Source organism: Ochotona princeps, chromosome 24 (genome assembly GCF_030435755.1).
Source record: "Ochotona princeps isolate mOchPri1 chromosome 24, mOchPri1.hap1, whole genome shotgun sequence".
Lineage (NCBI taxonomy): Eukaryota > Metazoa > Chordata > Mammalia > Lagomorpha > Ochotonidae > Ochotona > Ochotona princeps.
In genome coordinates this window covers 25364235-25386532 of record NC_080855.1, presented here as the reverse complement: position 1 = coordinate 25386532, position 22298 = coordinate 25364235, and the positions used below count along the sequence as shown (strand labels likewise).

At 54.1% G+C, this 22298-nt stretch overlaps 2 protein-coding genes across 2 annotated transcripts; one reads left to right on the top strand and one right to left on the bottom strand.

Annotated features, from left to right (window-relative positions):
* The first annotated feature begins 3452 nt into the window (after positions 1-3452).
* RUSF1 (RUS family member 1) lies at positions 3453-17171 on the top strand. Its single transcript, XM_004586916.2, has 13 exons — positions 3453-4056; positions 4172-4286; positions 9185-9230; positions 10493-10525; positions 10612-10717; positions 12146-12247; positions 13593-13663; positions 13741-13925; positions 14006-14063; positions 14440-14510; positions 15078-15221; positions 15328-15405; positions 15755-17171. The coding sequence occupies exons 1-13, from the start codon at positions 3757-3759 to the stop codon at positions 15850-15852; spliced, it is 1407 nt and encodes a 468-aa protein (XP_004586973.2). The 5' UTR covers positions 3453-3756; the 3' UTR covers positions 15853-17171.
* Positions 16159-22167, bottom strand: SLC5A2 (solute carrier family 5 member 2). Its single transcript, XM_058680688.1, is given in 14 exon segments — positions 16159-16452; positions 16455-16616; positions 17309-17524; positions 17609-17777; positions 17887-18037; positions 18131-18238; positions 18412-18547; positions 18823-19052; positions 19183-19263; positions 19932-20037; positions 20264-20428; positions 20743-20847; positions 20937-21008; positions 21871-22167. Coding segments are annotated over 14 exon segments (2109 nt in total). The 5' UTR covers positions 21985-22167.
* Positions 22168-22298: the final 131 nt, after the last annotated feature.

The window sequence follows — 22298 nt, the reverse complement described above, 5'->3', positions numbered from 1 at the left end:
TCAAGTGGCAGCATCAGAAGGAGGCGCCCTGCATCTAGATCCTGAGCGAGGGTGATAGGTCGGCTCGGGGAGGGGAAGGTGGGTGAGTCTGCTCTGGACACTGAAAGATAGCGAGGCCTAGAGAACCACATGAATTTGGAGACCTAGAGAATGCAAGAACCAAACCAGGGACACATTCTTGCCCTCTGCCCAGTACCCAGGCTCCAAATGCTTAAGGAAACCAACTCTCACATGACCGGACATTTCCCCATTGCCACGACAATGAGGTAGCAATCATTTGCTCAACTCAAAGATGACATATTAGTAGTACCTTTTATCATATTTGGTCATTTGTGCCAGGCTCTGTTTCAAATATATGTTAAGTATTTTTCCTTATTATTTTTTAAAGATTTATTTGTTTTTATTGCAAAGGCAGATAGAGAGAAAAAGAGACAGAAGAGAAGATCTTCCGACCATTGGTTCACTCCCCAAGTGGCTGCAAAGGCTGGAGTTATACCAATCTCAAGCCAGGAACCCGGAGCCTCTTCCAGATCTCCCATGCGTGTGCACGGTTCCAGGGCTTCGGGCTGTCCTTGACTGCTTTCCCAGGCCACAAGCAAGAAGCTGGATGAGAAGCAGGGCTGCCGGGATTAGAACCGGCACCCATATGGGGTTCCCACGCGTTCAAGGCGAGGACTTTAGCCGCTGGGCCACTGCGCCAGGCCCACTCCCCTGTTTTTTCCCCAGCTTCTTGATGAAGCATACCTTGTAAAGCAGAGTAATGACTCAAGTAGCTCCTGCCCACTTTGGAGACCTGGGCAGAGCTCTGGGTTCCTGACTATGGCATAGCCCAGCCCTAGCTGGTTCAGGCACTTGGGAAGTAAATCTGTGAATAAAGGATCCCTTTCTGTCTTTCTTTCTTGTATCTGCCTCTCAAAGTGAAAACATGTTTTAAAAAAAAAGGTTGATTATAAAAAAGGCAAAATGACTCAGCTTTTTAATATGGTGACAAAGACGCACATGAAAAAATGCCTAGTATCATTCATCATTAGGGAAATGTCGACATAAGGTGATATTATTACATGTCTATTACATTGACTCACATTTTAAAGCCTGGTTTGAGTTTGAGAGGTTATGAAACTACTAGAATTCTCATTCATTGCTGTTGGAAGTATAAAAAGGTACAACCACTGTGAAAAATGGGTTGGTGGGTAAATGTTCATAGGAACTTCATTTACAGTAGCCCCAATCTAGAAGCAATCCAAATGTCCAAAAACCAGTGAATGGCTATACATATTGTGATCTACTGATATAATAGAACATTCATTGGCAATAAAAAGCAATAGATGGAAGAAATTCCAAGACAATGTCAGTCAATTTCAAGAACATTCTAAGCAAAAGCAGATAAAAAGTTTTATATATAACACGTGATAAAATAGAGTATGACAGGCATTCTCACACACTGTCTAAATTTGCAAAGCTTTTTTTTAAAAAGGATTTTTTTTATTGGAAAGGCAGATATACAAAGAGAGAGAGATATAAAAAGAAAGATCTTCTGTCCACTGATTCACTCCCCAGTAGCCACAATGGCTGGAGCTGAGTCAATCCAGAGCCAGGAGTTAGGAACTTCTTCTGAGTCTCCCAAGTGGTTGCAGGAGCCCAAGGCTTTGGGTCATCTTCTACTGCTTTCCCAGGTCACAAGCAGGGAGCTGGATGGATAGTGGAACAGCTGGGACATGAACCGGCTCCCATATGGGATCCTGGCAGTTGCAAGGTGAGGATTTAGTCATTAGGCTATTATGGTAGGCCCGGTAAAGCATTTAAAAAAGATAACTTGACAATACTTCAAAACAAAATATACATGTCCTTCAACTCAATGGTTCAATGAGAATTATTCATATGATTTTTTAAAAGATCATTTATTTGAAAGGCAGAATGAGAGGGAATCTACTGCCTTTGAAAGCGAGCATCAGTAGGAAGTTGGAATTGAAGGCAGAGCTAGGACTCAGACCCAGACATTCCAAATGGGATGTGGACCAGTATGCCCTAACAGTGCCTCTTTGGATGACACTCAAAACATCTATTTCCAACAGCAAATTCTACGGCAACACTAGTCATGACAGTTACTTGACTTCCCTCCTGCACAGCAAAGGAGCTCCCATTTGAACATCTGTCACTCTCCCCAAATATTAGCTCAAGAGTTTTACACACACGACTGATTTAATCCTCATCCCAGTTGCGTGTGCTAGGTGCTGGGATGATTTCCATTCTGCAAATGAGGAAAAGGAAGGACAGAGTAAAGCAAGCAACTTGTCCAGATCTCACAGCTACAACCCTGGCAGTAACCTACATTCAAAGTAAGGCAGTCCCTTGGGAATTCCCTCATAGACACTGGCCTAAGAGTTCAACACATTCACAGAGGCAACACTGAAAATCTAGCACCCTGGGCGTGGGCATTGGCACAGTGGTTACACAGCCACTTGAGACCCCATATCATAGCCTAGGAGGCAGCAGCTAATGACCCAAGGCACTACAGCTCCTGCCACCTTTGCGGGAGATCTGGATGGAATTCTAGGGCCTGGATGGAATGCAGGGCTCCCGGTTTGGTCTGGTCCAGCTCTGGCTGTTACATGAATTTGGGGAGTGAACTAGCAAATGGGAGATCTCTCTGCCTTTCAAATAAACAAATAAAAATTTGAAAAAGAAAATGTGATGTTGCATAAATAAGGCTTATAGCTTTTCAAACTACCAAGAAACTTGCTTTTCTCTCTCTCTCTCTCTCTTTTAATTAGCTGCCTGGGTTTTTCTATCTGGGCCTCAGAGATGGCACTGCTGTCAGATAAGGAGAAGCTGGCATAAGGGCATTCCAGGCTTATATGCAGGAGGAAGGTGACAGTTCAGAAAGGTAAGAAGCTTCCTGTAGCTGTCATACTGTTTTGAGGCTGGTTAAGGAACTGGGGAGTTTTATTTTCTTATGAAAAATAGGCTACTTTGGGCAAATGTCTGCTTAAAAGTAAATACCCTGCATTCCCTGGAAAGGAGAACGAGGGAGAAGGAGAGGAAAGTGCGTTGGGAGGGAAGCACTCCATCTTCAGTCTTTGCCAGTTTCTTCCTGGACTCTGCCCCCATCACCCCGTAAGCAAACCAGAATTTTCCTCCGGCCTCTCCGGCTTTCTGACACGTCATCGAATTTTCTCGGCCCTGGATGAGGTTTCAGGAATCAAACTCCCTCAGGTTCAGGAGGCCAGAGACTCCCAGAAAGAAAAATAAGGCAAAACAAAGCGCCTGGGCGGCCTAACAGGGCCTCAGGAATGTCTTGCGTGCGAACTCCTAAACACCCACGTGGGTCCCAAAATACCGGGACCAAATAGAGAAAACAGAAATACAGTCTCTACCCTCCACAGCACAGAGGACGCCTGAGGCCCAGAAGGGGACGCTGGCTTGCCTCAAGTCACACAGCCCAAGCTAAATGCCTCAAACACCACCGGGTCCCTAGGGACGCTATCTTTCCTCCTCTCCGTGACTGGGAGTTTGCCGCTCACAGGGACTTCAGGAGCCGAAATGCTCCCGGTGCACAGTAAACGCCGCAAAGATAAGGGGCCGGGATAGTCCCGGGGTGTCGCAGGCGGGCCGGGAAGCCCGAGGACACTGTCACAACGAGGCAGGAGTCGGGTGCCTTCGCAAAGGAAAACTGTCCCTCCGCAGCCGCCGTCGCCGAGCCGGAAACGCAGCCTGGCCACGTCTAGCTTCAGGCCGGGCTGGGAGCCGAGCTTCGGCATGGCTGAGGACGCGGGTGGCGGGATCCCTCTGTGCTCCGAGCAGTTCGGCTCCGGGACGGCGCGGGGTTGCCACGCCGCGGCCGATGGGAGCCTACGGTGGGAGCCGGGAGGGTGGCGCTGGCGCGGGCTCTCCAGGGTCTTCCAGGCGAAGGCCGAAGGAGGAGACGGGGGTCCGGGGGACGCTCCGGGCGCCGCCTCCCAGCCGCTGTGGGGTCTGCAGGCCGTGTTCCTGCCGCAGGGCTTCCCTGATAGCGTCAGCCCCGACTACCTGCCCTACCAGTTGTGGGATTCTGTGCAGGTCAGCCCGGTGGTCTGGGGCAGGGGGCGACGGATGGCGGCGGGAGAGGGTCGGCGCGACGCAGGAAGGAAGGCCCGCTGCGCCTGCACCTCGCCTGACTTCTTTTCTTCTCTAGGCTTTTGCTTCCAGCCTCTCTGGCTCCCTGGCCACCCAGGCAGTCTTGCTGGGCCTAGGAGTGGGAAATGCAAAAGCCACGGTGTCAGCCGCCACGGCCACCTGGCTCGTGAAAGGTGAGCTGGGGCCGGCCTGTGACTCCCGCTGCAAAACTCCAGCGCCTTCTCTCCCTCGAACTGTATCCTAGGCTCCTGTCTGCTGAGGTCAATTGCAGGAGCCCAGCCTTTCCAGTGTGTGGTGCTGTGCCCCATTTGCACCCCAATCTTAACACCCACAGCCTCAATCCCTTTATCCCACACAACAAACTAGGGCCACACTTCATGCCCCACGCAAGCTTCGATTCTCAGATCAGCCGATCCCAGTGGGCCCATTGTTGCCGCCTCCCCCCTCACACCTTGGCTGTTTGAGAAAACTTGCAGGAGAAGGCAGCTTGTTCAATAATACTGCCCAGTATGGGGGGAGTTGGTCATTTCCAGAAGATTCTGAAAGGATGAAAGGTGCTATTTAGCCTCTGGGGTTCTAAATGATGCTATATTAAAAAAGGAAATCAACAATCATTTCATGAGGGTCCACTGGTTTATGAAAAAAATCACTGAGAGATGGAGTCTGGGCTGTGCCTCCTCCAGGGTGGAGAGGGGCTGTGCTGTGCACGGCCTTTGGTGTACATGCTGCTGCACATGGTGGTTCACTCAGAGCTGAAAGGGAGGCTTACTGCGTCCTGGCATCGGCCTGGCGAGTCAGCCTGCTCTGGAAGTCGGGAGCCTCTTGTTTACGCCTTTCCAGTTAGGACTGAGCAAATTATCCAGAAAGGAGCAGGCTTCTCTTGACAGAGCATAGCGTTTAGCTGTGCTTAGTCCTGCTTGTCATGCACGCTGCTGTTTGATTTTCGTTCGCAGGTGCGCGTGCTTGAAAGGCAGAGCTCGAGAGAGGGGGAGACACAGAGCTTCCGTCTGCTGCTTCACTCCCCACATGCCTGCAGCAGCTTAGACTAGCCCAGGCCAAAGCCAGGAGTCTGGGACTTCCCCCGGGTCTCCCACATGGGTGCCAGGAATCCAAGGATGTGGGCCATCGTCTGCTTCCTCCCAGGCACGTTAGCACAAAGCTGGATGAGAAGAAGAACCAGGACTACAAGGGTCCCGAGTGGCAGCTTAATACACTTTGCCATGGGACCTGCTCCTTCCCCCCCAAAACCATGGTTAGTATGTGCCAGTCTGTGTAGGTATTGTTTTAGTCTGCCAAATAGCTCAGGTAAATAGCCATTGCTCCCATTTTACAGATGAGGAGAGTCGGGGCACAACACTTTTCAAAGGTCACATAGGCACTAAGTGGTAAGGTCTGGATTTGAACTTGGGTGGTGAAGGTCATTTTATCACATAATGCTTACTCTGCTGTTGCTCTCTGGTTGGCTAAGTTTGGGGAATGAAATTTGAGCTTGGGACAGTACTATATATATATATATATATGTACTTTTAAGATTTATCTATTTTTATTTGGAAGGCATGCTTACAGAGAGGAGAGACAGAAAGATCTTTCATCCTCTGATTCACTCCCCAAGTGGCTACAGGGGCCAGAGCTGAGCCGATCTGAACCCTGAAGCCAGGGCCAGGAGCTTCTTCCGAGTCTCCCACACTGGTACAGGGTCCCAAGACTTTGGGCTATCCTCTGCTGCTTTCCCCAGGCCATAGGCAGGAAACTGCATGGGAAGTGGAGCATCTAGGATATGAACCAGCGCCCATATGGGATCCTGGCAGTTGCAAGGCAAGAACTTTAGCCACTAGGCTATCATGCTGGGCCCAGCACTTGATATTTTTGTGTCATTTCAAAGCATCCTAGTCTCCACTAATATGCTGGTCTGTTTGCTGTCCTGCCTGGTCTGTATGTGATTTATTCTAGAGCCTATTATTGGTGTTAACAGAAGCCCTCATAATGGCTCAGGATTGGACAGGAGCATTTCCATCAAACGTGGAAACTCAGTGTGCAGAGCGCCATAGAAGAATTCTCCTTGGACTTCTTGGGTGGGTCTCTACTGAACCATGGTGCTCGCCGTGCCCACCTCTCTGTGGGGAGGCTGCCCACTGCAGGGTAGGCACTTTGCTCATTTATGTGAACAGGGGTCTTCATCTCTGCACCCACCGTGGCAGCTGGATGCTGTTATTCATTTTTCCCAGGGAGAAACTGACGCACGGAGAGGTGACACACTTTCCAGTGTCATTTAGGGCCAGGATTCCAGCTTTTAATGACCAAAGTTAGGATTTCAGAGTGGAGGCAGATAATAACTTTTGGACAGCTGATTCTTTATTAAGGCTCAGAACTTTCCAGAACTCACAACCCAATTAATGGCAAAGTGAGGCAAAAAAAGCAGGTGAGAACTAGGTCTGCTAGTGAGCAGTATTTCCTTTCTGTGTGTCAGTGCGTCCCAGTGCTGGGCTCCAGATTCAGACGGGTCCTGCAGAGTGACACTAATGATCCATGACGAGGCAGGCAGGGCCCTCTTTGTGCCAAGTGGCCCAAGGAGAAAATGCACTTGGTTGGAAATGAGTGTGCAAGGAGAAGAAAAGTGGTATCTGGTCCAGTGGGTTCCCTCTTGATTAGCAGGAATAATCTTGCCGTACTTTACATCACTAACCTGATCCAATACCAGAATCTTAAATGAAAAAATAAAAATGTTGTTTAGAATATGATGTGCTTGAGGGTCTGGCGTGGTAGCCTCGTAGCTAAAGTCCTTGCTTTGCATGTGCTGGGATCCCATATGGTTGTCAGTTTGTGTCCCATAAGCTCTACTTTCCCATGCAGCTCCCTGCTTGTGGCCTAGGAAAGCAGTCGAGGACGGCCTAAAGCCTTGGCACCCTGTACCTGCATGCAAGACCCAGAAGCTCCTGGCTCCTTGCTTCAGATCAGCTCAGTTGTGGCCATTGCAGCCGTTTGGGGAGTGGACCAGTGGAGGAAGATCTTTCTGTATATCTCGCTTTCCTTGAATGAAAGTGATAGGTGCAGGAGAGTGATAGAAGGGGGCAGCTGTAAAGGCATGTGGAGGAGTCGCACCCCGAGGTCTCACAGGGCGGGCATGGAGAAGTGAGCAGGTCAACACAAACCCATTCCCGCGCTTGCTCTGGGTGAGGTAGTGCCAGCAGCCCCAGCTGGTGATGGCAGAGAAGCAAGGCAGGCCTGGTGTTTTCATGTCTGCAGGGATGTCAGAGAGGCTGGAAATCCACATTTCCTTGCAGAAACCCCAGTGTTGTTCAGCTCTTGGAGTTTCCGTCGCTGCCTCTGCAAAGGGCGTGTGACGGCTCCCCAGCGAGGGGCCGTTTGTGTGGACACTGCGGGCCGTAGGTACTGAAGGCGTCCCCCAAGTGCTTGGCAGCCTCTCCAGTCGGGGAAGCCTGTGCCGAAGAAGGCCTCAGGGAGGCGGTTATGGCACTGCACATGAAGCTGCTCCTGAGGTTCCCAAATCCCATGCTGGAGTGTTGATTCCAGTCCTGGCTGCTGTTTCCCGTCCAGCTTCCTGCTGATGAGCTCCCTGGGAGGAATCGTGATGGTTCAAGTGCAGCTGCCGCCCAGTGGGGAGACCCAGATGGAGTTCTGGGGCCTGGCCCAACCCTAAGCACTTGCAGGCATTTGGCGAGTGAACCAACAGGTGAAAATCTGTTTCTCATTCAGCCTGCCTTTCAAATAGATCAAGACAAATGAACAAACATTACATTTTTTTTGTTCAGCGAAAGAGGCCCCCCACAGTGAATGCAGTGGGACTTTTCACCCGCTTTCTGCCTTGTGGACGCCAGCCCTTCCCATAACCTAGTTTCCCTGACATTCTTCACTTCAGAGTGGGTTCCCTCAGGCTCAGACAACAGTCCCAGGTCCTCTGGCCTGTCTCATCCCCTACTCCCCCCTCAGTGAATCCCCTCCCGGTTCTTTTTCAAGATCCCTCTGCTGGCCATAATGGGTACTGTCCCAGTGTAAGGGAGGATGGGAATTAGCCAAGATTTTGTGCAGAAGGCCAGATGGTAAATGTTTGTACTTTGCATGCCCTAGTGTCTGTCACTGTCATCCAATTGTGCTCTGTGTCACCGAGACAGCTACCGACAGTACGTAAACAAGGGAGCATGGCTGTGTTCCAGTAAAACTAGCAGGAAAGGGTGGAAGCCCACAGTCTGCTGAGCACTGGTCTAAATCGGTGTTTTTCCTGTTGCCTGCTGACTGCTGTTGGCTGGGTGTGGAACCTACAGCCAGGCCTTCCTGGGTCGCTGTGCCCACCCCCCCCCGACCCTGGCTTTATGAAGTGCCTGGCACCGGGTAGGCAGCCAGGAAGCATTTGTTGTGCAACTGAAGGTCCAGCTAGTTCTAGAGACTTGTTTATTCTTCCCAGCCTGAGACATCTTTACACTCCTCCCCCACCACACCATGTCACCAACCCATAGTTCAGATCCTTGATTTATAATACCATAATGACCCGAGAGCTAAAAGATCGGCAGCAACTTCTGAACTTTGCACTTAAGATTTCCTGCTTTTGGGGACAATTTCGCCAAGTAGAGATAACTTCATAACACTGTGTAGTATGAGTTGTTTTAGAGTTTTATGAAAAGTATATTCTGCCGTATGTGGATTTCATGAGATATTCCATGTGGCTCCTTCATACCACATTGCAACACCAGTGTTCATCCATGTTGCTGTGAGTGGTTCATTGGATTTTCACTGCTGAGATTTGAGTGAATGTTTGAGAGTATTTACACAGTCACCTGCCAGTGAACACCTGCATTACCCCAGTTTCTGGCTGTTACCAACAGTGCCTCAAAGCACCTTTATTGGCCGTATCTCTCAGCATGCCTGTATACGGAGTTCTTCTGAGTACCTTCCGAGGAACCAAGTCTAGGCACTCTTGCCCTGCAACACGCAGTTGTGACTGTCTAGAATTTACTACATTAAGCCAGGCATCCAAGTTCCCATGCCAGGGACCACCAGACCCTGCAGCTCCCAGGTCTCATTCGTGTTCCTTACCCATGGTGTCTTCTCTCCCCAGATTCTACTGGAATGCTGGGCCGCATCATCTTTGCCTGGTGGAAAGGGTGAGTCTGTCCTGCCAGCCAGGGGATGGAAGGTAGCAGTGCCTGCAGCAGTGGTGTTGATGGTCACAGCGTCGTGGCCGTATCTGCACCACATATGGCACACATTGCCTGGCTGGCATTGCCTCCAGCCACTCTATTGTCTCTAAGCCTTGGAATAACCTTGTGGGGAAGGGTAACCCTGAATGTGCAGTTGTACAGAGAAGTATCTGGAGAAGGGAAGTGACTTGCCTCAGCCAGATGACCTGCAGCTGTGTGATGAGATTGCCACAGAGTCAGGCATGCGGCTTTACTGGGCAGAACCTAAGCCAGGCTGTGGTATTCAGGAGCTGCCCTATGTGTGCTTCGCAAAGCAAGAGTGCTCTGTTCCTCCTCTCCTCCCTGCCAGACTTCAAATTACAGCTTCGGGTTGTGCTATAAGCTCTTAAGTTTGTTTATTTAAAAGAGAAATTAATCCATTTCCTATCTGCTGGCTTATTTCCTAAAGCCTGAGAACTGGGAACTTAATCCAGTTGTCTCCTGCTATCACCTGTTGCCCTCTAGGATTAATGTTAACGGGAAGCTGGAATCCCAGGTGGAGCTGGCCCTTGAACTCAGTCACTTGGTTAGGGAAATGTGGGATTCCAAGCAGTATGCACCTAAAGCCCAGCCCCAAAGCTGCAGTGTCTCCTGCTGCTGGGGTCTTCCAAGAGGGACCTCCAAGTATTTGTGCATAGGCTGGGGAATCCTGACACAGGAACAAGAGAGGTGGCTACTTACCTGCTGTGTTGTGTAGTAGAAACACCCTGGGCCTGAGTGTTGGAGTGTTCCTGGCCTTTGTCACCTGCACTCCATGTACCCAAGGAAATTATCCCTGTAGCAGGATTGTGTTACTTGTGACGTGCAGCGTGTATCATGTGCTATCAATCCAGAACATGTGGGCTCATCCCTGGCTGCTCCTGGCAAACCAGGAAGAAGAGGGGAAAACAGGGCGCCCATGAATAGCTTCCCTCAAAGGGTGCTGGGGGAGTGGGGAGCAGCCACAAAGCACTCAGGGTTTTCCTCTGAGTCGTGGCTTGATAAGGAGAAAACACTGTGGGGTCACTGGAAAGCCTCATAGTCGGCGACAGGCAGGCAGCAGGGAGAGGGTGTAGGGACCAGTGTCTGGCTGGCTGGGTTTTCCTGAGCCCATCAGACTTTAACTGTTGGGCTAGGGCACTCCACTCTGCCTGCAGGAAGTGTTTTCTCTTTACATCTAAACTGCAACAACCTCTCTTCCCCAACAGGAGCAAATTGGACTGTAACGCAAAGCAGTGGAGGTGAGGAGGGGCTGAGACTGAGCAGGGAAAGTCCTGCATGCTGAAGGACTCCCACCTCTGACCTCTGACCTCTGCCCCTTCCCCAGGCTTTTTGCTGACATCCTCAACGATATAGCCATGTTCCTGGAGATTATGGCTCCTCTATTCCCAATCTGTTTCACCGTGACTGTCAGCACCAGCAACCTGGCCAAGGTAGCCGTCTTTGGAAGCACCCCTGCCCAAGAGGCCTGCCTCAGTAGTGCTGGGTATGAGCTTCCCTGGGAGAGTGGGCAAGCTCACAGGGTTCTCACACCCAGCCACGCACTGGGTAGAGGACACTCGGCTTCCCTGGGACAATGTACTCATCAGTTTTTCCTCTCCTAACAAAATACCCAAGATGAGCCACTGATAAAGGAAGGAGCTTTATTTTGAGGGGTATGTAGCCCAAAGTTAATTCAGCTGTCTGGAGAGCTGGCAGATGTAGATGGCAAAGCAGGTGTGTATAGAGGGAAACATGGGGTAAGCCAGGAGGCAGAGGTAGCAGGTCCGTCTTCCATGTGTGTGGCCTCTTCTATAAAGCCACCATGACTGACTTAGGGGGGCTGACCACTAAATGCAGTCTGTGCTTGCCAGAATTCCTGCCTTCACACCCTGCAGCGAGGTTACATTTCCACCCTTCGTTCCTTGCCTATTAGCTATGATCCATGAATATGAGACTTTGAGGACCCAGCCTTTCAGATGCGGGCCTTCAGGGAAACCCAAACTCATTCCCCAGAATAGCACTCAGGCATCACTTGTTGTAAGCATCCATTCGCCTGTCCCAGGGAAGAAGCCATGTGCGGTGTCTGGACACGGCTTTCAGATTCCACGTTCACCTGCTCTGTTTCTCTCAGGATAAAGACTTAATAAGACTTACAAAATCAGCTCTCTGCTCCGCCACATCTTGCCTTTTCATAGACTTTCTCTACCCATGGAGTAACTGATTGGTTTTATCTATTAATCTATTAAGCTACACCAGGACAGATTCCGTGTTTGGTTGGTACTGCAGCTCCTCAGTTGGTTCTGGCATCTGAAAGAGGGCTGGTGGGATACAGGATGAGTGAGGGGGACCAGGGACCCTCACCAGTGAGCTTCCCCATCTTGAGATCTTGGAGGGAGAGATTTGGCTACCCTGTAGCAGGGGTGGCAGTCAGGGCCACCAGTGTACGTTTTGAACTGGGTTGCAAGGCTAGCCAGGGCTTTATGGGGCTAGGAAGTGTAGAGGAATTGAGGTGAGGTGGGGTGTCATATAATGCAGGAAGCAAGGCTAGGCCTGGTTGCTGGACAGTACAGAGGACACAGCCAAAGCAAGCATTGGGGGCTGGGGAACTTCTGGGCTAGGAATGATCTTGGGGCCTCCACCTTGGGGAAGGAATTTCCTGGGGACCAGATTGGTAGGTGAGAGTGCAGGAAGGACTTTAGATTTCTCGTGGAATGAGACAGGTGAGCTTAGAAGAACCATGAGACAAGGACAGCCTTCTGGGGTTTGCCCTGGGGTCACTGCCTCCATGCCTGGTTTGCTCTGGTCGGTGGGAGCCAGGCACCTGTGTTGTACATAGCCTGTGGCTGCCCTGACCTGAGCCCTTCCCTCTCCCTACCCAGTGCATTGTCAGTGTGGCTGGTGGAGCTACACGAGCCGCATTAACTGTGCACCAGGCACGCAGGAACAACATGGCCGACGTGTCAGCCAAGGACAGCAGCCAGGTAAGCAGTCGAGTGGAGGGAGGGTGTGCCAGGGACGGAGCTGGGGTGTAGGCCATGCCACACTGTGGTGTCTGGAGGGGAGCAGCTGAGCACCCCTGGGGAGGAGGGGCAGAAACCTAGGTGCTGCATGCTCTGAGTCTCAGTACCTCGCCTCAGCACTAGGGCACAGGTGCTGGTGGCACTGAGTCCAGCCCGTTCTCATATCCCTTGCCTCCACTCAGCCCCCAGCCGCCACTCCAACCTGGGAGCCAGATGTTCTGGTCACATGAGGGCCTACGCGTGAAACTCTTTGAACGTTGAAAGGTGTTCCTTCTGTCTGTTCACTGGGGTCATGGGCTGGAGGCAGGCGCTCAGCAGTTTAGCAAGCACTGCCTGTCCACCTGACCCAGCAACTGGCTGGTGACACCCCCTCAGACCAAACCTATGGCACAGGAGTCCCCTAGCTCCTTACTAAATGCTGTGTGCATCACATGATGTGACCATGCCAGGCCCTGTCCTCACCATTGTTCATACAGGCTAATACTTGGTGAGCATCAGCCATGTGCCAGGTGTTTCGCTTCTCTGAGCTCATTAAATCCTTGCACTGGTCTTGTGTAAGGACTCACTGTGGCCATCTCACAGCTGAGAGAATCAAGCATGGTGTGTTCCAGTCCCTCCTGGGTGCCCCTGGTCAAGTGCTTTCTCACAGGATATGACGGGACCCATTCTTCCCCCTGTATCTCCTCTGGCCCTAAATCCAGGGGTGAAGGAGGTAGTCGCACATCCCAGGCTCTGCTCTTCAGGACCATTTGGCTCTGTGCCCGGCCTGCTTTTCCCTGCTGTCTTGCTGGCTCCCAGCACTCCCAACTCCCCCAGGCTGTTCCCTCCTAAGGCTCCAGACTTCCTCAGCGCATAGCAGCAGTGACATCACAGGACAATTGGGACAGGTGCTTTACCCCACCTGCTGCTGAGATCTCCTGGTTGGCATGCTGTACGGCTGCTGGAGTGACTGCTGCCGCCTTGGGCAGAGGAGACAGCTCCCCAGGTCCCTGACCCAATGCATGCCCAAGTTGGGCCTTGGCGTGAGCCACCAGTAAGAGTTGTTCCTTATTCATGCAGTAGTGCGTGTCTTGAGTGTGGGCTACACAGATAACTCTGCAAATTGAAGATGTGTTAGAGTCGCTGTATCTGCCCAGGCAGGGGAGCAGCTGGTTTCCTTCAACTGACAGCTCACACCCCAGAAACCTTGAGCATGTACTTGGCAGCCCTGTCAGAGCAGCAGGGAGGAAAGCAGTGAGAGAACTTGGGGTGTTTGCTCAGGTCTAGAGAGGACCCTCCAACTCCCAACCCCTCTGTCATTTTTCAGGAGACACTGGTGAACCTGGCGGGGCTCCTCGTCAGCCTCTTGATGCTCCCTCTGGTGTCAGGCAGCCTCAGGTAAGCCAGGAGCAAGGGCGGGCGTTGATGTTGGCCGGTCTGCTGCCCGCACTGGCCACTTCACTTTCTCGCCCCAGCGTCAGCCTCGGCTGTTTCTTCTTCCTCACTGTCCTCCACATCTACGCCAACTACCGGGCTGTCCGAGCCCTCGTCATGGAGACTTTGAATGAAGGCCGGCTCCGGCTGGTCGTGAAGCACTTTCTCCAGCGGGGAGAGGTGCTTGACCCCACATCAGCCAACCAGATGGAACCACTGTGGACAGGTGCCCAACACCTCACTCTTGAGTCCTGTGTATCCCCTACCTCTCGCCCTGCCTGGGTTCCTGACTCCAGCTTCCTACAGGTTTCTCACCATCTCCATCTCTCTCCCTGGGGGTCCCCCTACACCGTTTGATATCCAGGTGAGTGGTCCAGTGCCTCCTCCTCTTCATAACTGCCACCCACAGTGACCTGGGACTCCTGGGTTGGTTACATATTGCCCCCACCCCCACCATGGCCACATCCCACCTCTCTGTTCTAGGTTCTTTATTTGTACTGATTAGACCTGGAGTTGAGTGGAGGGGGCAGCAGCAGGGTGTGTAACTCAGAGGAGACACTCGGGTGTGTTTGTTGGGGAGGAGAAGGATGGATGGACAGGGAGCACAGCTGATAGGACAGGAAAAAGACGGATTGGTGGGAAGTGAGTGAGGGACTCCAAGAGTGCCAGGGAGCTTGACAGCTGTAACTACTCAGTTGTCTCTATTCTCCCCTTCCTCATTGCCCCCTTGGCCCTGCCAGTGTCTCAGAGCTGCAGCAGCTGATTGAGGGGCACCAGGAACCCTACCTGCTTCGCTGGGACCAGTCACGAAGTGAGTGCCACATTTGCCCGGCCTTGGCTAGCTTCATTCTTCGTGGACTCAGAGCCCCAAGCCTGAGCCGTGTGGAGGCTGCTGTCGTGGCCCAGAGGATGCTCCAGTCTAGGACTTAGATGCATCCAAGTCACAGCCGTGCCCCCTTCCCTGGCCCAGTGTATTGCTCTTTAGCCCTCTGTAAGATGGCAGTAACAATACCTGCCTTACCTCCTGTAGCGTTTGCCTGACAGTAAAGTGGAAAGGCATTTGGCGCATTGCCACACATGCACGTTGTGACCTCCAGCCTTCCCGAGTTGCCTCTTGCGGGATCAAGCCCTTGAGTCTGCTCATCATCGTGGGCTGGGGATTAAAGGTGGTTAATTATCAAAAGCCGTGACAGCCTGCCTCATGGAGCTGCTGTGAAGCTGTATTGGGGGATTGGGAAACAGGGCCTATCTGTTTAGGGGAGGAAAGGGTGAGAAGATGGCCTTCCAAGGCCTGGCAGACAGGTATGAGGCAGGGTGATGGGCGGGGGGTGTTTGATGTCTGTTCTTTCCTGACACTGGTCTGTCCCCGGCTCTCTAGACCAGGTACAGGTGGTCCTGAGCCAGATGGCAAGCCCCGAGACCATCCTAAGAGCTGCCACACACGGGCTGGTGCTTGGAGCAGTGCGGGGAGATGGACCCCTTCTGGGAGAGCTGGAGGAGCTGAGGAACCGGCTGCAGGCAGGTGAGGACCTCATCCATGTGACCACTGACGGCACAGAGCCGGAGAGGGACGAGTGGGGCACGGTCTGCCTGCCGGGGGCCAGAGAGCTGCTGCTTGTGCCCTGCAGGTCCTGAGAGAGACAGCTGGGTTGTGGTGAAGGAGACACACCAGGTGCTGGATCAGCTCTTCCCAAAGCTTTTAAAAGGTAACATCCTTCAGCTCCCAGCTCTCTGCTGCTTCTGCCCCAGGGGCCCACCTGGGAACGGAAGCACCTGGCTTCTCTCGGTGTTCCAAAGTTCAGGGCCTGTTCACACAACGTCTCTGAGGCTGTGTGGCACTGACTGTGTGATCCCGGCTGGCAGTGGTGGGGAGGGGCTCCCACGGACCGGTGTTGACCTCTGATTTATAACCTCCTCCATGCTAGCCTTTCCCTCATGCTAGCTCAACAGAAGAGGTTTTCACCTTTTTGTGTCGGAAGTCGTTGGCCTGCAGAGCCAGCCCGCAGCCCCCTCCCTCGCATCCTCACAGCATCCTAATGCCCTCCTCTGCCCCAGGGCTGCAGAATGCTGGCTGGAAGACTGAGAAGCACCAGCTCGAGGTGGACGAATGGAGAGCCTCGTGGCTCCAGTCTCCAGAAAAGAAGGTCTTGTGAGCATTCCAGACGGAGGCCCGTGCCCAGCACCGGAGTCTGGAGCAAGGGCGCTGGCCACAGCACGGTGTGGGGAGGGCAGCTTTATTTGTGCTTAGGGAAACTGCTGTGGCAGCTTCGCTGAGACCTCATGATAGTGATTGCCAATCAAATGGACTGGGCCTCAGGTTAACAGAAGGGGAACCCGGGCCTTCACATCCCACTCGTGTCCCTTCCCCTTTTCCAGGGACTGCTACAGACCCCCCATCCCCACTCACTGTGAGGCCAAATCTTGTCCTGGCTCTGGCTCACTGCACAACCCAGTTGGCTCTAGGCATAAAAGCCCCAAAAGAACATGGCCACAGCCATCATGAGCAGGGCGTTGAAGTTGACCACACGGGCCCAGTGGGGGTCCTCGCTGACGTCTTCCAGCTGCCTGGTTGCTGCAGCTGCCTCTTCCTGAGTTGGGGGTGCAGGACCACCCGCCCCATCCTTGTTCATTCCACAGAACCACCGCAGGCACTGGTGGAATAGGCCTGGGGCCGGGGCCTGTGGCTCTGGGAGAAATTGAGGCCCAACAGTCAGTTTGAGGGAAATTCATGCCTCTCCCTGCCCAGCTCCCCTGTCAGTCCCATGTCCAATGAGGGCAGTGCTATACCTTCAATATCCACCGCGTGCTCTGGGCGCCCATTCTGGACTGGGGCCGAGTCTGAGACTTGCAGCTCATCGGCATCCAGGTCTTCCCGTTCCTCCTTGCTGTGCCGGAGACTGAAAACCAGGCGGTGGAGCTGGGGAGGGTAGGAGCAGGGGCCGAGTGGGAGTCCTGTTCCCGCACCGCGGGCCCTAAGGTCTCTTGTTCTCGCTGTCACACCAGCCCTGGGACTGCCCTCTGTCCAGCCCAGGCTCTGCTTGCTCAAACTTGACTTTAACTCGGCTGGTCCTTGACCTAATCCTGACCCCAAGCTTCTGATCCCTGCTCACACCTTTTTCCTCCCTCCCTTCATCACCCCAAGTCTCCGTCTACACTGCAAGTGTACTTTGCGCTCTGGTCTTCTAGTTCTGCTTTCCTCCCAGGCCCACTGCCCGCCTCACTCAGTCCTGCCTGGTGGTGCTTGGCCTGCAGCTGCACAAAACCAGACCCTTTTGTGAGCTTTCAAGAGGGCCCTGTGTCCCTGGCCCCCAGTCAGGTCCCGTAGTCTGAGTCCCAAAGACTGTGTCAGAAAGGTAGGCTTGGGAAGGGGCTGACTGGGGCTTTAATTGCCAGCTCTACAAAGTCTTCAGGCTCCCTCCGCCTAAACCACTTGAAATAAGTGTCAGTGAAATAAAAATGTGCTTACTTTGGACTCCAGCCTGCTGCCACACACCCTCAGTAGGGCCAGGTTCCCCCTCCCCCAGGGTGGGGCTGGAAGTGGCAATGGTTGCCCTGGCGCACAGAGGGGCTTCTCTGGGGTACCCGTGCCACCCAGAGGCTGCCACTTACATGCTTGCGTGGGATGGGTGGGGTACACAAGGAGACAATGATGATCAGGAGGCCGGAGCAGAGGAAGAGCACAATGGCGAAGTAGAGGTAGTGCACCTGGCACAGGAATGCCGGGCAAGCTGAGGGGCGCGCGCAGCTGCCCGCGCCAAAGGAGAACTCAGGAATAAAGCGTGCGAGGCCCATCAGCAGGCCCCCGATCAGTCCCCAGAAGGCACCCTGCGGGGGAGACAGTATCAGCTGGTGCAGGGGTACCAAACCCTGGTCCAAGATTTCCAACCATGCGTGCTGTTGTGCACGCACCTGCTCATTAACACGAGGCACGAAGAGCGCCAGTATGAAGACTGCGGACACGGGAGGGGCCAGGTAGCTGGAGACAGACTGCATGTAATCGAAGAGCTGCCCGCCCTGTGCCACCTGCACCACAGGCAGCCAGGCCACTGACACGGCCACAATGAACACCACCCAGAGCCTGCCATGGATAGCCAGCCTGAGATTGTACCTTGGGTGCCCCAGTGCCCCCACCCAGGCTGGCAGGTTTTGGTAGGAGGTGTGGCAGGATGGGGGAGCCCAGGCCTCACCGTCCTACTAGCAGCAGCTCGCCCTCACTAGCGCGGGGGCGCAGGCGCGTGTAGATGTCCATGGTGAAGAGTGTGCTGCTGCTATTGAAGATGGAGGCCAAGGAGGACATGAGTGCGGCCAACATGACTGCCAGCATGAGTCCACGTAGACCTGTGAGGGGAGCAGTGAGGCTGGGGGAGGGGGCGCCTGGTGGCCGGGGCTCTGGGTGCTCCCTGCCAGGCATCTCTGCCCACCAGCCCTCACCAGTGGGCATGAGCTTCACGACCAGCCGCGGATAAGCGATGTTGGAGCAGCCTACTTCCGTGCCACACACGCGTTTACACACCTCAGGCACTACGCAAGCCACCTCATCTGCCAGAAAGAGGCCACCATGTGGCTAGGACCGGGCCTAGTCTGGGAGTCTGACTCCTTGAGATGGGAAGTAAGGATCCTAGTGGATGGATAAAAGGACCTCCCTCCTGGGAGGCAGGAATAGGAGATGGGCACACAGGGACCCTGGCACAAGAAAGGGGTGGGACTGCTACCTGGGTAAAGCACACGACTGATCATGCCTGGCATGACCATGAGGAACATGGGCATGAGCTTCAGGTAGCCACACAAGATGCATCCCGCCTTGATGTGGGTCAGGTTCTTCCCAGCCAGGCAGCGCTGCACTATGACCTGTGAAGAGGGGCATTCAACTCCCAGCAGCCGGTCCCCACCCTCACCCCTCCACACCTTCCTGCAGCCTCCTGACTCCACCAACTCAATGTATGGCTCAGCAGTGCCTCCAGCTCAGCTCTATTCCCAGGGATTCCTGAGATCTGGCTTCAACTAACTGGTTTAGTGTCACTGTGGCCTGGTTCCTACCTGCCCCCTTGGGGTTGGGTTCAGGCTACCCCTGTCTCAGCTTTGCTCCATGGCCCCCCACTACAACCCAAGCTCTAACCCCACACCTGGTCACTGCACCAGTACCAGCCGGAGACGATGGTAAGTCCCACAAGTAGGGCAGGCCACGGCAGGTCCCCTGTCACAGGGTCCCGAAGCAGGTGGTAGGAGTCAGGCCGGGGTTGATAGCAGGAACTGGAAATGTTGCCCACAGCTGGGTCCTCTGAAGTTGTCAGCGAAGTCATCGCTCCCAGGTATTTGTCGAAGAGCCCGGAATACCCGCCCACCTCGTGGAAGGCTGTGTGGGCATCAGCGCCAAAGCCCTCCTTAGGAAACCACATGCCGGGGAGGTGGGAGGTCCCTGCCCTAGGGTTAAGACCTTGCAGCCATGACCTTGGGTGCCCTCCCCTGCTGGCTGTGGTCTTTACCGTATCCCGTGAGGATGAAGGCCCCTGCGATGATGACGAAAGTCTGCACTGTGTCTGTGTACATCAGCGCTGCCAGCCCTCCTGCAATAGACCTGGCTCAGTAGGGACAGCCACACGGGTGATCTCACAAATAGGAAAGGGGTGTCACTCTCTGCAGAGCAAATTTCAAGCCAACAGCCAGTCTCCCCCCGCACTGTGCATTTGGGCACTGGGAAGCCCGGCTCGGGGTAGAGGGACAGGATGGGTGTTAGACTCTACTGATGCCCTCCTGGCCAGACACGCTGGTACAGGACCCCCCCTACAAGCCTCCACTGGGCCCCAGTTTCTTGTTTGGGCAGTAGACAGGAATGACTTTCTAAGGTCCAGTTCTCAGCTCCATGCCATCCAGGTCAGACCCTTGGGCCCTTCCTATTCTGGTCCCCATCTGATCTCAGCCCCCTCTCCCCACTTTGGAGACCCTCAGAACTGGGCTGGGCTGGTCTGGGTTGCTAGAAACTAGCCAAGTCTTCTGTAAAGTCCACAGCTGCTCAGTATTCTGCATCTCCCCATGCCCACCCCAGTCCCTTCTCTCAGGTTCAACATGGTCTGGGTGGTGCAAGGTCCAGGTCAAATTCAAGGCACGTAGCGAAGGGAGGAGAGAGAGGGAGAGGGCTGCCTTAGGACAGTTCTGCCCCTGCAGGGGTTTCTGTGAGCCATATCCACAGCTCCCCTCCCGCGTGCAGGTGTCCCCATACTCTAGGCCCCTGCACCTGTTACAGTGTAAATCATGGTGATGCCCAGCAGAGCAATGACTGAAGCGTAAATGTTCCAGCCCAGAGCCTGCTGAATAAACACGGCCCCGGAGAACATGTCCACCTTGGAGGAAGGAAGGAGAGAGCCCACAGGTCAGAACCTGGGACCAGAGCAGGGGCCCCAACATCCTCAGCTGACCCTACTATGCTTCCATGGTTCACTGATGTTCCCACTCACGGGGTCGTGGCTCCTTCCCCGGGTTCCCCTCTCCCCGCACCCCCCCCCCCAGACCTCCACTAGGTGGCCCTGGCCTGCGAGGATCCCGCCCTTGCCCCCCGCACGCGCGCACCGAGATCTTGGTGAAGATGTACAGAAAAAGCGAGAGCACGGACAAGTAGAGGCGGATGCGATGGCCGCCGAAGCGCTTGCGCAGGTACTGCGGCATGGTAATGACACCTGCGGTCAGGTACACCGGTGCGAAGAGCCAGCCGAGGAGTAGCACCACGAACAGCGCCTGCAGGCAGAGTGCCACCGCAGAGAGCGACCCTGGGGCCTGCCCTCCTGCAGGGAGCCAACGCCTCCTTTGGAACTTGCGCCTGGGATGTGCTGCACCTGGGCTCAGAGAAGAGCTGTGGAGCACCGCCCTGGGCCTTGGGCATGCAGGGACAGCATGGACACCTTCCTGGGCCTCCTTGTTCCCTCCCTTTCCACAGCTGATGCTCTTGGCCAGTCCCTCCTGGGAGGGTTCCCCTGTGCCCCCCACTTCGCCCTCAAGCTCAAGCACGGTCCCTTGGGGGTGGTGTGATGATCAATAAAAGAGGGCCTCACATTCCACTCAAATCCAGCCACAGCCAAGCCGCTTGCAGCACCCGTTCCTGCCAGGCCCACAAAGTGGCCACTGCCGATGTTGCTGGCAAAGAGAGAGGCCCCGATCTGGGGTGGGGGGAATGGTGGGGCTGAGCCTGGGGGGTTAGGGCAGGCTTCCTGGGCCCCCTTTCCTCCCATGGCCCAGCCCCTCTCACCGGCCACCACACCATGCTTCGTCCTGCCAGGAAGTAGCCACCGACAGTGCCTCTGTTGGTTCTGCACATGGACTGGGAGCGGGGAAGGGTGACAGAAGTCGGGGGGAAGACCGGGATTTGGGGCACATCGTTGGACCTCATTAGCCTCCTCATCACATTCCTCAACCTTCTCTGAGGCTGAAGATTAACCAGCACTCAACTCCCCTGATTGTTCACACCCCACCCCCAACCTCCTCTCAGACACCCCAATCCAACTGGGTCCTGAGCCTAGTGTCCAGCTTCACAATCCTGAATGGCTTTCCTGGGGGCCTTGGACTGAGGCTGCTGATTGGCTGGGATAGAGACAGGGAACCACAGACCCCATTAGAATGCTGACCCCAAAGAAAACCCACTGGGCCCGGCGCAATAGCATAGCAGCTAAATCCTTGCCTTGCAACCACCGGGATCCCGTATGGGTGCTGATTTGTGTCCTGCCTGCTCCACTTTCCTTCCAACTCCCTGCTTGTGGCCTAGGAAAGCAGTAGAGGACAGGCCAAAGCCTTAGGACCCTTCACCCATATGGGAGACCTGGAAGAAGTTCCTGGCTCCACGCTTCGGATTGGATTAGCTCTGGCCATTGGGGCCACTTGAGGAGTGGATGGAAGATCTCTCTGTATCTCCTTCTCTCTCTTTCTAATGAAAATAAACAAATCTTTTAACAATATAAAGAAAACCCACCGACTCCTCAACCAGCAGAACCCAAAGGAGGGAAGACACGCAACCGAACAGCCTGGGCTTCTCCGAGGCCGTAGGAAGACTCCTGTGGCCTGCTGCCCTACATTTCTCCCTCTGAGATGCAGAAATCCCTCCATGAGCTGCACCTGCCATCTTCCTAACACTCTTCTCCCAAACCCCAGAAAATCCAGGCTCCGGCATCAGCCCCTCAACTTCTTACCCACAGGCCGACACCAATGACCAGCAGGAAATACACAGCAATGACAGTGATGTCAGCAGGATTGTTGATGAGGGCCCGCTGGCCCTCCAGCGCTGGTGCAGAGCTGGCCTCCATGGCTGCCTCCTTTCTCCCACAATCTGCTCCACAAGGGACCAGTCTCTGGATTCCCCCAAGGGAGGGATTAATGGTTACCTCGAAGGCAGTGAGCCGACAAGTCCCCCAAGGTCGATTCCCCCCTCCCCAGCTTTATTTAGCTGAATCAGGTCCTATCAAGGCCGAAGGCTGCTTCTGGGGCTCTCTCCTTCCTGGCTCAGAACCACGTCTGCCATCCCCTTCGAATGTTGACCCAGCAGCCTCAAGACAGGGGGCCTGGTTGAGTCAGCACCCCAGTTTCTGACCAATCCAGAGACACTGTTTCCAACCCAGTC

Coding starts and splice junctions, on each gene's coding strand:
- RUSF1 (XM_004586916.2), top strand. CDS start 3,757: ATGGCTGAGGACGCGGGTGGCGGGATCCCTCTGTGCTCCGAGCAGTTC. Junction 4,287..9,184: donor GGCCACCTGGCTCGTGAAAG/GTGAGCTGGGGC, acceptor TTCTCTCCCCAG/ATTCTACTGGAATGCTGGGC. Junction 15,222..15,327: donor GAGGAACCGGCTGCAGGCAG/GTGAGGACCTCA, acceptor TGTGCCCTGCAG/GTCCTGAGAGAGACAGCTGG.